This window comes from Trachinotus anak, unplaced genomic scaffold, assembly GCF_046630095.1.
Source record: "Trachinotus anak isolate AG129_WGS33_773 ecotype Australia unplaced genomic scaffold, CSIRO_AGI_Tana_v1 ptg000018l, whole genome shotgun sequence".
Taxonomy (NCBI): Eukaryota; Metazoa; Chordata; class Actinopteri; order Carangiformes; family Carangidae; genus Trachinotus; species Trachinotus anak.
The window spans coordinates 2,330,222-2,344,060 of NW_027273869.1; the positions used below are offsets into that span (position 1 = coordinate 2,330,222).

The window sequence follows — 13,839 nt, forward strand, 5'->3', positions numbered from 1 at the left end:
CAAGGTGGGACGTAGAGGGCAGGTGGAGTCAGAACTGTTCAAATGTGCTGCACTCATGTCCTTTAGTTCACAAAGTCTGGACTATATAGTAATAGCAATAATAATGATAATAAGATTAATGTGTTCCATGTGGGTCATGTTGTCTTGGAAAACATTCTGTCTCCAAAACCTTCAGGAGAAAGGACGACACTGGGAAAGTGACCTCTTGTCATTTTTGCTGCTTTTATTAAAAACCAATGGACTGACACATCTCCTGTTGTGTTGCAGTTTGTGTCACTGCAGAGAACTTATTCCTATGAAACGACAAATCATGCAGTGAACAGTCAGTGGCAAAACAATTGCATGTGCATGTCTTGTGGCTTCAGTGTGTCACTCTGACATTTGTTTATGTGTGAGATTTAAGAAACTGAACATTATTTCGCCCTGAAGTGACGGAAAAACTTGGTACGTGTGATTGCTTTCACGGACAAGAGTCAAAATTCAGCCTTGCACACAAGTAGGGCTCATTTATGCTTCTGACAACAACAAACATGGCGGCGGCGGTCGAAGGAGGTCGTAACAGTGAACCTCTTAAGAAAGAGGCAAAAGCGGAGGCAGTGTTGTAACCTCTCCTTAAAAAGGTTCCCACCATTTTTTAAAATTTCTTTTGGTTTCGTGTCCTGTGGTTGTGTCTCGTTTGAATTATCAGCTACACTGCCCTAGGTAGGTGTTTAGCCTACCTTAGCACAAAGACTGAGGCCCAGCACCTTCAACAGGTTCAGTGAACAAGAGAGAACAGAACCTCTCAGACTCACAGAATTACTGACATCACGTGTCTTCTTTGTGTGTGTGTGTGTGTGTGTGGTTCAGGTTGTTTGGTGTAACAGGGAACTGCGCAGCCTGCAGCAAGCTAATCCCGGCCTTTGAGATGGTCATGAGGGCTAAGGAGAACGTCTACCACCTGGACTGCTTCGCATGCCAGCTCTGCAATCAGAGGTGAGTGATTAGACCACGCCCCCGCTTCCTCTGCGTCCAGGCAGACGGCCGATCAGGGAGGCCAAATGGCAGCGCGGTGAATCCTAAGTGCTGCAAGAAAAATCCCTCAGCCGTGATCTATCACTCTAACCAGTGACCAAACAGACACATCCGAGGCCTTAAGGACACCTGCTGCTCCCAGCGCAGTGATTACCATCCTGCAGCACTACTGTAGAGTGTCGGCCTCGAGCTACAGCCGCAGTTACGTGTCCGTACACATGCTTCCCATCAGTCTTCATTACTGGGCCTCTACCTGCGTCAGGATGTGGTCAGAGATTTCAGGACGCTGCTTCTTGCCACAGCACCAGAGAGGGAGCAGTTTGGACTCCAGTCCAGCAGCACGGCTTCTCAGTGCTTATGATATTTAGAATTTGTTACCCATATAGTGGTGGTGGATTGAATTGAAATAGTTTTAGTGCTTATAATGTTTTGTCCACCCCAGTTTCCATACATGGAGGGTGTATTACAACTTTTTAAAACATTTTATTTTGTATTTTATTCCTTAATTACACTTATTTCACATGAGAGTGTGGAAAGCCACTGTGAGAGCTGATACACTGCGGTTCCACGGCCCGAGTCTGGCACATATACAGCATGATTGTCGGGCGCTGCTTCCACATCTGCACCAACTGGCGTGCACGGAAAGTCTTCGGGCTGTCAGTCAACACCAGAGGATCGATCCAGATGTGGAAGCCTGGGCCAGACCCGGGCTTGGGAACCAGGGTTTATACTGGGCCAGAAAAAATACAAGCATGTGGCCCAAGTATGGGCCAGATGTATCCTGGTATCTGGGAAGATGCTAATGCCACAACAAGACACCAACCCCCCACCCACAAACACTGACAGTAGTGCTGGATCTGAAAAAGTTTGAGACATCATCCAATCACAACTGAAAGCAGCAGTCACCCTTCATAACCCCCTCCCACAGGACCCATGGTCCCAGACAGTAGTCACGTTACTATCACGGAAGCACTGTGAAGACTTTCTGGGAACTAATGAACAAACCTGAATGTTATCAAAGGTTTTCTGAAGGTTACAGGAAACACTATCCAACAGAAAACCTTAGGGGAACGTCAGGAAGGTTACGTGTTGGCTCGCTTCCTGTGTTTCTCTCATCTTTTTTTCCCCCAAACTCCACTTTGTTGCAGACACATAGACACAAGCGCCCGCACACACCAGCCAGACACATTGTGCATGCTAAAGGCAGAGGACCCGGTTACGCACAATTAGCACTCGGTTATTGTCTTGCCACTTCAGCCGGCTGCACCAGACAGCCTCTCCTAATGGAAGAAGTCAGCTAATCTTCATCAGCCAGGCCCAGGCAGGCCAACTCTGCTCTCCCACATTAAAACCCATTTAAGCGCGAGCAAATCTTTCTTTTTACATTAGGGCAGTTGCTGAACTGTTGAATAAAATCGACGTCAGTGTGCTTCACGTGGTCCACTGTGGCTCTGCGAGCACCGTTCAGATGCCCATCACAATTTCACCAGGACCTGGCCAAGATTTATCGCGTGGCACTGGCTTTAATTGAAGCTGTTCCTCGCCTCTGACTTTTGTTTTCCATCTTGTTCCTTCACATTGGTAGAGCTTTTGGGGGGGGGCAGCAGCTCCCAACCTGTATGCCAGGCTGCAGAGGTATTGCCAGTGGGCTGACAAATCATTTGCAATTTTGGTGAAAAGGTGTTATCATATAAATTATATATATAGTCTGAATGGTGATGTTTTTAAATGTTTTAAACGAAATGATATGATGAAACTCCCTTCACAGTTTTTTTTCTCCTCATATTAAGCTCAATCACTGTTTTAAGCCAATGACAGGAACTTGGATAACTGGTTAGCAACACCCATATGCAAATGTAATATATGTACATTCATTGAATTTCCATAAATGATATGTATGTACATATAAAATAAAATCACATGAGTAAAAATTATATATGCAACCTATTATTATTAGAAATTGGAATAACATATATATATATATATATATATATATATATATATATATATATAGCCCCTACAAATATGCATGTTTGTGTATGTATGCTTATATTGTAGACATATGTTACATAAATATATATCGATCCCAGTAGGGTCCAAAAGTTTACAATTAATGAGAAATTAATAATAAAAAACATATTTAAGTATATAGAATTTTTATGTGTATGTCAATAGACAGATGGTGAAATGACAGGTGATCTCTCCCCCGTCAAACAGGCCTGAATGTTCGATCGTAATCATTCAAACAGAAAGTGAACTAAGAAGGCATTGTCTGGCCTCCGTATTGTTACAGGGTCAGATGTGGGCCGCAACCAGATTTTCAAATGGGCCATGAGTTAGGAAAGGTTGGAAACCACAGTTTCAGATGTGCAAATGATTAAGTTTTACTCCCCCTGTCTGCATCATGTCGGCCCACTGGCAGCTGTGTGAGGTGCCACAGTGAGGAATAAATCTAACATGTATGATAGCGTTAACTGGTGGGATCCAGAGCAGTTGTGATGCATTCTGGGTGATGACCACAACATCACTAAATAAGTCGAGCCTGAGTGGGTTTCTCAGCATTTGTGTCCTGATTAATAGAGTGACCTTTACAAATTTTCTCAGCCTCAGCCTGCGATCTATCAGGAGATCTCACTTAAGATTCCCTGAATAGTTTCTCAACATCTTGTTGCAGCCGTCCTGGAAATGGGCTTCTGTTCTTTGTCTGGCATACCGATCTGCCGCCTTGTTCATCTATACCAGCTCTGCCTCCCTCTTGTTTCCCAGCCTCAAACAAACATGAAAACCCGACTCCCCACCACCACCACCACCACCACCACCACCTCCTCCACCCCACGGGCCCTTCGATAAAGCAATCTAATCCATCTCACAAATGGCCCAGAGATTTCTCTGCGGAACATTGTCATAAAATGTGAAATCTGATAAACAGAGCAGGCAATCACAAGGTCACCGGGGGTCACGCAGTGTAATTATCCACTGCTCCTGCAGGTCAGCCGCAGCCCATGTTGCCGTTTGAAGGTTGAATTGCTACAATCAAAGTATGAACACACAGCCACGCTCACCGCACTTACACACACGCACACACACATACGTGCTCGCTCATGCATCTATGCAGCTTTGTGGGTACGTCTGTCCCACTGTATCCCACAGAGCGAGCACAAGGAACCCAAGGCTGGTGATTATTCAGATTTCATCAGGGGCTCACTGCAGGACTCTAATGGTCATAGCCCTGCTCAGCTTTTATTGAGGGGCCTTGCTTAAACGATAGACTAATTAGCCGAGGACAGAGGTGGAGACTGTCCTGACCTGCAACTCTGTCATTATCACCATCAAATTGTCACCAATCTCTTTCTTGCCAAGACAGAGGACTTCAGAATGAGATAAATGGAACAGCCTAAACAGTTATCTTACTTGTGTATCTGCCAGAGCACAAAAGCTGCCCCCCCCACCCCCCTTCTCTTTCTTCACTCTGTGCATGACTTTGAAATGGTATCAAGCTGAGGGGAGTGAATAGCTCCTGTCCCTGGTCTATCAGTGAAAATATAGGCTCCTACATTGGTTCTGATTGCTCATGTCTGCACCCACTGTGGCCTTACTCTGTTAAACTGGACATAAATCTACCGTCGTGACCTTCCCACCAGTCAGACCTGTTATTTTCCCCACCTGAGCTGGGGGAAGGAAGCACCACCGTGCTCCTAGAGCCTAAAGGGGCGGGGAGCTGGTTCTGAGGAGAGGGAGAGCTGTTGGTGAGGGTGGGGGTGTTGGGGAATAAGGAAAGTGATATGAGACTCCATCCAGCAAGCAGTTAGCCACAGATCAGCCCTGGGGGACAGCTAATCGATGGGGCTGTCGTCCAGCCTCATCATCTAGCCAGTGCTGGCCCAATTTCCCCCTGATGAGCTGGAGGCCACAGTCTAGGGAGGCTGGAGGAAGGTTAGAGTAGAGGGGAGCAGGATGGGTGACAGTGCAGGGGAAGGTCAGTGCTGATATAGGGAGGAGGCTCCATGCTGGAGCTTTGAAAGGAGAAACTGACACCAATTGGGTTCAGCACAGCTAAGCTCAACCACTGGTGCCTTGTATGTCACGAGTTAGGCTTGTTAGACAGGGGCCTAATAGGCAATAAGGGACACAGTTGTCACTTTGTGTATGATTGGTGTTGAGGACTCAGAGCCTGTGCAGCCAGGCTACTAGAGAACACAATTCAACCCCACAGCCCTGCACTGTGGAGAAGAACCACAAAGTAAAATTAAAAGAAAATTATACAAATAAATGTCAGTTTTTCTTTACTTGTGGAGATGATAGAATACTGTTTCAACTGGTAGTCAGTTCATACATTTCCAGCTTTTTAAAGATCCTGGCTGTGTACCATCAGTGGCTACATCCTTCAAGGCCTCCTTTTAAGACTGAACTCATCATAATGGAGTAGTGCGCATATTAGTACTTAATATTTAAAGGTCTCATGTAGTATAAAGTGAGGTTTCCATGTGTTCTTTGATTATAAAGCAGGTCTAGGTTCTATATTGAATTGGAACTTTGTGATGTTACAATAAAGCAGTCATTGCTCTCAGCTATGTCCCCAAGCCCCGCCCACCTGGTCCCACCATCCAGCCTTCTTCGGAGTGTTTTCCTAAAAATCAGCAATATTTTAATTCGATCTGTCAGAAAAGCCTTGCCAAACCAAATGTGAATGTAAAATATGAGACAGCATTTAAAATGGGAGTTTATACTCTTGACTCAGCAGGGTCATATTAAAGAGGAAGGTGCAAGAGGCTAACGTGACGACTTCAGGAACGTGACATCTGTGAGTGCCTCTTAGATGGAGACTGTAATAATAAAACACTGGAGCGTTTTAAAACACAACAGCAGTGGAGGTTTAGCAGCGAAGACGGAGACAAAAAGAATTAAAAAAAATGTCAATCTCCTCTTTTCAAAATGTGAAATGATATTCTCTACGTTACATTCCCCGAAGAAAACCCATCTTCAGCATGTCCTTGTGCTGCTGCTGTCTGGTTGCCCAGCAGCAATCTGCCAGAGAAGATTTACAACATATTGTTACAATTAAGCATCAGTGTCATAGGGCCAAGTGTTTCTGAACCTGTATGCATCCTATCAGTAATTAGATTTGGTGCAGTTGAGACTATTTTCTCTCTTTGACAATCTCCCTGTTTTCTTCATTTGAGTGGAAAGTGAATACTCTGGTTAACACGAGCCCCTGAGGCAACTAGCTGGCATCGCAATACATCTTTTAAGTACGTGCCTGTGGAAGCCATTCTTTCTCTCCCTCCTACAACAATAGGTCTCTAAAGACTCATTAGTCACAGTCACCTCTAAGTAAAGGAAGATGGAGGGAAGAAAGTGAAGGCAGCACAGGTAGAGGGGAAGACGGCACCAAGCAGAAGTCGACTGACTGTAAGAGTGGAAACCATGATGCGACCGCACGCCATATTATTATGCCCACTGTAGTTGAGATAACAGATGTGACGTTAAGGGAGAGCGTTAATGAAGGCTGGGCCATAGCTCGCTCCTATGATGAGTCCTGAGCAGTAGCTTGTGTATCGGTACAGATGGGTGACATAACAAAGGAAAAATCTGTACCTGAGTAAAATAAAAAAAATTTAAAAAAAGAAGCAGAATGTGTAGTTTGTGAAAATGTGAAAACAATGTGAACCACATGCTTTGGTGCTGACAGTCTTCAGATTTCAACCTCACTTCGCACCAGCTTGAGATTCTGAAGCAGCGTGTTGCAGCATCGGTGTGCTTCAGATGAACTGGTTCAGAAGATGCTGCGCGCCTTTCGACAGCATGTAAAGGGCAAAACTGTTTGTGCTGTATCTGTTTTTAATGGCCACGCCGGAGGAGAGAGTGTCATTATAAACTGAGACGCACAAGGGCTCAGATGTGTTTACAATTTGGAATAGCAGCGCACACTTAAGCAGCATTTAAGCTAGTGAGCCTGGCTCCAAACCTCACAATCACTGCCCTTAGCAAAGATCCTTTTGAATATTCACATAGATCTGGTGTTGTGCTCATTAACGCCCATCTCCCCCAGTGGCATTGATAACAGGGACGTCACCCTCCATTGCCTCAAAGCTGAAATGTACTTAGAGAAATAACCGACCACATTTAAACTGCACAGTGAGTAACTCCTGCCGCAAGGGGTCTCTCAATCGAAACAATAACACAAGACGACGCTGGGTGACGTCATTAAATAGCGTGGGATCATGGGAGTTGTTGTCTTCACCAGCGTTGCCATCAGCTTCTCCTGGTTTGGATTTCTTCAGTGTCAGTGGTTCAGGTGTTTGTTTGTTTTTTACCTGGAGCTGAATGATCCACAGAGGTCTCCTCCTCTCCAAAATAAACAGACCAGGTGATAATAACAGTTAAAAGCACTGAAAGCAGTTTCACATTTAAAGTGTTTTCCAATGCTACAGAGCAGACAGACGTCAGGGAAGGGTTGAGAGCTGAGGCTGCTGCTAACCTTTGTTTCCGGCAGCTGAATTATCCACAATGGTCTCCTCCCCTCCATAACAAATGTACCAGGGGATTAAAACTGGTAGAAACAACCAATAAAGCAGTTTCACTTCAAAAATTAAAAATTCACTGACGCTGTTCAGCGCACACAGGACATCTCAGAGAGGCTGGGAGCCGAGCTGTCAAACATTCGCTCAAGATCCAGGCGTCCGATGACGAAAATCCTTCATTGGTTTAAAATAAATAGTTGAAAACAACCAAGACAGGCGACCAAATGAATCAGACTGTTACCGTGAGTCAAGTCACAGATTTCTCAGAGTTTTGGAGAATTGATGGAAACATTCGGGTTAATGTAAGAACTCGACTCCAAAAACATAGTTGTTTTTAAACATTTTAATGTGGAAAAGTTACAAATTATAACTTGAAATCAACATATTTGTATAAAGAATGTTTCCGAGGTTGACAAGATAAATTTACACTTCATGAGACCAGTTAGGACATAAAAAATAAATAATTTCCTCTAAAAGACAAATCCACTAACACACATTAAGTACAACATCTGACTGACTGTATGTAAGTTAAACAAAGTGGTAATTTAGTCTGATTACATGTAGTCTCATAATCAGACTTTAATCAGAAGAGGGCTGTTCTGGAGGCTGATGGTGGGCCAGCAGACTGTATGTTGAGTTTTCATTTGATTTGTTGATCACACATGTCTTCTTCAACAATTCCCCAAAATCCAATAACCTTAACTCGTGTAGCTTTTTATGGCTCATACAGCAGCATCCCACAGACTTCATCAGCAGATGGATTTTTATTTGAAAGATAGTATTTTTTGAAACTTGCGTGATATTCCTTCATATACTACATTTACACACATTTACAAAAAACATAAAATAATAATTAAAAAAAGACATGCAGTAGATCTGAAATAAGGTAATAAGACCTTAAAATTACTGGGTCCAGCAAATACTTTGTCTGATGATTTGATGTCCTGTGTACATGCTAAACCAACATTTACAATGCTGCCCTTTCATCCCTTCCCAGGAAATTCAACAATTTAACCTCTAAGAGAAACAACTGTTCACAAGTGGCATGTGACTCCAACGACTGTCGTTATAACACAATAGGGCTCTAACGAAGTCGAAACCAACTCTCCACCAAGACAGTCACTCTAACGACTGTCGTTGGCACATGGAGCACAAAGGGAACCAAGGGACATCATCAGCCTTGTGAAAGCCCCTCACTGAGGTTAAATACCTGGGTCTCCACACCAGATAGTTGGACCAGTCCCAGCCTGGTCAGGTGCGAGAAGGAACTGATGAAGCCTCTTGGATGAGAGGTGAAACGTCTTCCTAGACAAATAACCAAGTCCAGTTGCTTTCGATTTAAAACTCCTTTGAGAAACCAACAAGGTGTGCTTTACCTTTTTATCTGAACATTTCTATTCATTTAGTGGAACCCTGCTGAAAGCTGCACTGAAGCTTAAAGTGGATGTGAGGCTCTGCAAAATGTGTGAATCAGGCTTCATTGTAGATTTTATTGGCTAATGCTGCTGAATCTAATATAGTTTCATTGTATCCTTATTTTTTATATCAACAGTCAGCAACACAAACTAGCTGATATTCAAATTTTTATTAAAAGTCTAGTAGCAGCAGATGAGTACATCAGCGTACTCTAATAGACAGCTGTATGGAAGATGTACCCTGCAATTGTTTTTAAGAAAGTGGATACTACTAGGGCATCACAAGGTCTTTTATTAGACATGCCTGTGATGGGTCCAATGTAATATCCTCATCATAATTGGTGCACATATGTCACATATGCTGTTGACATTTCACCGAGCAGAAACAATTTGGCTGTGTGAAATAAGTGCAGGGCAGGGAGAGGAGCTGTGAGAAGAAAGTGAGGAGAAGGGAGGAGGAGGAGGAAGAGAGTGACAAAGAGGGAGAGAGGCAGTGGTACTAGTGGAGAGGAGGTTTTAGAAAAATAAAATAAAGGGAGATAAAGCTGAAATGGGAGTGGGCAGTGTCAGTAAAGACAGACACTGATAGATTCTGGGAGAGAACGTGTCATTTAAACAGGACGTTCTTGTTAGAGCGAAAGCCTCAGCTCGCTGAGTCAGACCCGCTCAGATGAATGAATGGATGCAAGTTTAGTTTGCTAATGAAGGTGTGCGAGCATCACAACTTTAACCAGAAAAATGATGCATTGCACGCTAAATTTTTCTATCTGCAAAAAAAAAAAACAAGGTCCAGCAAAGCTAAGCTAAGCTAACCTTGTGTACCTTGTATATCATCAGTATTTTGATAAAAGTGACTGCTCATTATGAGGTGATTCGCCTGTGTTATAAACTATGTACAGCACAAGTCTCCAGTCAGTTATCTCAGGATATTAGGAAAAATACTTTCAAGACCACTCATTAAATTTTTTCTTGGGCTAATTTTTTTACAAAGGTTTTTGCAGAAAACATATCATTTTAAAAAAAAATCTACTGTGATACCATTTGTTTTTAAGATGACAGGATTTAGGCTTGAATCTGACTTCCCTTGTTTTCTCTTACTTCTGTAAGCAAAAAAAAAAAAAAAAAAAAAAAACGCTGTCAGTTTCTGTTTGTCAGCCATGACTGAGATAATTCACTTCAAAATTCAGCCTCAGAAAAACACACACTAGCTGGGCTTTACACTGGCCCAGGTATTTGTGGGTGTTGGTTTAAAAGTTCTTCCTAATGGGACGATCCCGACCTTCCAAAAATGAGTCAAACAGGGCCGCTGCATTGGTTTCCTATAGCACTGGGAAGCTTGGCAGGATGGTATTCCTAACATCAGCTGGGAATTACCTACCTTTATGTACTTTATCCTCATTTTATCCTTTCCATTCCACCCATTTATGATTCAAAAAAATACATAAGCGCTATGAACGAGCACATCGTATTCCTTTCAAAATAAATGTCATCTCTTCCTCAGAACGTTTGGCTTTATTTCAAGAAACACACCATTCTCACACTTTTTAGTATTTGTGCCAATACCTACAGTGCATTTGAATCCTGCTAATTGGTCCCAGGTGGATGTAACAAATCATGCTCTCGATCTGCCCTGCAGCCCTGAATAAATGCTACAAACAGCCCGTGCTTGTCAGGTACTAGAGCTGCCTCCATTGTGTGCAGCTCCCAGCACTGAACTCAGCAGTCTTGACATCCAGGGAAGTCAAACGGAGGCGAGACTCATTGTCCCCGTTCCCCCACCCCAGCTCCACCTCCCCCCAGTAAACACTGGCACTGCTGCTTTTCCGACCTTGTCCAACCTGCACATTGAGGGAGATAAGCAGCCCTCAGGACAATACAGCGAGAGTTACCACTCTTACATGTTCAACATAATCTCCACTTGGTGCTGTGCTAAAAGGTCAAGCGTAACTGTGGGGCCCCCTGGCTGGAGCAGGACAGGATTGCCGTGGTCGGTGGGGGTTTCTGTAGTAGCTGCAGGTGGAAAGGAACCCTGGCCTGAAACAGAGATAATTCCATTCGTATACACCAGAGTCCCCCCCCTCTCCACTCAAACTAACAACCACCCCCCAAGCCCTGCATCTCGCCCCTTGTAATTGAGTTGACTGTTTCCTAGAGGAGAACTCCTTGTCTGCACGATGCAGCTGAAGGGGGGGTTACGCTAGCAATGGTAGAGATTTTGCACCATAGTCAGAAAGCTACTGCTGCAGCCAGCTGGGCCCGCTAGCCTACAGCTCAGTACTAATGATGAGATTCTGGCTTTGATGCTTATGTAAACCCCCCCCCCCTCTCTTCTGTCTCTTTGTGTGGTGCAGGTTTTGTGTGGGAGACAAGTTTTTCCTGAAGAACAACATGATCCTGTGCCAGACAGACTACGAGGAGGGGCTGATGAAGGAGGGCTACGCTCCCCAGGTCCGCTGACCCTCGTAAACCAACACAGAGGAAGAGGAGGAGGAAGAGGAGGAGTGGGAGAAAGAGAGATACTGAAGGAGAGCTTGCAATCACACAACAAAAAGCACTATTGCCTCCTGTCCATCTCCTGTCCCCCACATGTACATAACTAAGCAAGCCTCCCTGGGAGGGGACACCTTCTGCTGTACAAAATAGCCATAGAGATGCCAGCGTGGCAGGGAAAGGCCCCAGAAGCATACAAAAGACTACAACTATGAAAAAAAAAAGTTTGTCCATTTCTTTATTTGTTTGTGACTGACGGATGCTGCCTCTTTCCTTCAGGCCAATAAACGCTGGCCTCAGAGCAATTTCTAACAGGTGTTCCTAGTTGTTGGAAGAAAACAAAAAAAAAAAAAAAAAAAAAGGCCAAAACCAGACTTGTCTCATTTTATCTGACAAGGACAGACAGCGTCCCACCTGACGGCACAGTCCAACAACTTCTACTTGAATCTAAAATACACTGAGGTATTGTCAATCAATGTAATTTTGCGATGAAGACCTTTTTACTGTATGATATCAGATTAAAAACACAGTGAATGTAAACTGAAGAGCGGCAAAAATAACGCCTTTGGATGACTGATTTGTTGAGTGTGTGTTTGTGTGTGTGTGTGTGTGTGTGTGTGTGTGTGTGTGTGTCTGTGTCTGTGTCTGTGTCTGTGAGCATGTAGATCCCTCTTCAGGATGAGGACTCATCTGCAGTCTCACAAGGCTTGGTCTGGTCCATATAGTCCCTTTCAGAACCTTAGGATTCCAAAGCTGATCACAAGGGTATCGACATGATACAGAGTCACAAAGCTGCATTGGCCAACGGGCAAACAATCAGACCCAATGTGACATAATCAGTGGCTTTTCTATGGATGTATGAAATCTCTCATTACATAAACATATTTGAGATCATTACGTCACTCAAACACCATTGAACCATTGTCACAAAGGTTTGTTTTTATGGTTGCATCATTCCAGAGTTCGTCAAGTCAAAGTATGACTGGCTGTTTTGAATGTGTAAATAGGAAACTGTTTGCCAATTTGTTGATTGTACAGTATGTCAGATGTTATGTTTTCAGCTTGTTCTGCAGCCCCCAAGTGGTCAAAAAAAATCAATTAAAGCAGCTTTAAATGTTATGGACCAGACTTCATGCCCATGGACAAACACCAGGCTGTGTGAGACTTCTTCAATGGGGTGACAAGAGTCAGTTCCATTCCTGAAATGCATTCCGTCAGAGCTTCTTTCAGCAGTATTTGGGAAACCTGGGTTTGGACTATGACTCCAGAACTAACTATTCTTGTGAAGGAAGGCTGTGTATTTTTTTGCTGGAAACAGTCTTTCTATTTATTAAAACCTGCTTTCACACTGGTCAAACTGAAATACGGGGAGATTCTCATGGAGACAGGTTGTTGTAGCGATTGTAGGGGTCTAGGGATCGGTCTGGGATGGTGGGGGGTTGGTTACTTTTTGTACACTATTTATTTGATAAGCATTCAGTGTATCACCAGTTGTCCAAAATTTGGCATTGTTTGACATGCTGGTACTTGAATCAAACCGATGATTTTCTCAATCACTGGATTATGATGGCTCTGTCATTTTCAACACAGCTTTGGGTTCAGTTAACTGCACTCTCCAGCAGGTGACTCACAATAAGACACGTCTTGGCCACGCTGATGCCCTGCTGCTGCAGAGCAGTTACATCCTTTTCACACAAAGAAACCATTGATATTTCTGTATTAAATTATCAGAATCTGAGCGTGTGCAAGAGCGCTCAGCACCATTTCTTAGCTGGAAAAGAAAAGATCCTTCTCTAATTTGTAAATTAAGGGTGTACATAAAAGAAATATTCATTTTTGCTTGCTATTGTACAATGATTTCTTTTTATGTGTCATCCAGCATGAGATGTTTATTTTTAGGACAACGCTTGTAAATACTGTAATTGTAATAATTTTAAGCACAAATGTAATACAGTTTTATTGTGTTACCAGTGAGTGTGGTGTCTTTTTTCCCTCATTATGTTTGACTGTGTTTTCAATAGTTGAGATTTACGCAGAGATTTACATCTGAAGAAAGTTTGCACTTTCATATTTCATATATCCATTTATAAGCCTCTATGTTTACTGAAGCAACTGAGGTTAAGCATCGAGCTCAAGAACACAGCATTGTGTGCGAACCAGCCGCCAGAAATAGTCTGTTCCCCGTTCATTACCCTAACCAGCAAAGCATGTTGCAGCCTATGATATATGATTGATCCAAAGTGCAATCATTTCCTCGGTTTATTGTTTCTGCTGCTTGTAAAATGCCCTTTTTGGTTTTGTTAAAATGAAAGGGAGCTCACAAAACATCAGAGTAAGGAGCCTTGGTTTCAGGGTTGAAATTCCCCATTCAAATGAGATCTTCACGCATTTTTCAAATC

The 13,839-nt window shown here is 43.4% G+C and overlaps 1 protein-coding gene across 3 annotated transcripts in view; it reads left to right on the forward strand.

Annotated features, from left to right (window-relative positions):
• Positions 1-13,407, forward strand: part of lmo3 (LIM domain only 3) — a 50,307-nt gene extending 36,900 nt beyond the window's left edge. For all 3 annotated transcript variants that reach the window (XM_071502379.1, XM_071502378.1, XM_071502377.1), the window contains exons 3-4: positions 850-975; positions 11,302-13,407. In XM_071502379.1, the coding sequence (XP_071358480.1) occupies positions 850-975; positions 11,302-11,407 (232 nt within the window). In that variant the 3' untranslated portion in view covers positions 11,408-13,407. The remainder of the gene's footprint in view (positions 1-849; positions 976-11,301) is intronic.
• The last annotated feature ends 432 nt before the right edge of the window (positions 13,408-13,839 follow it).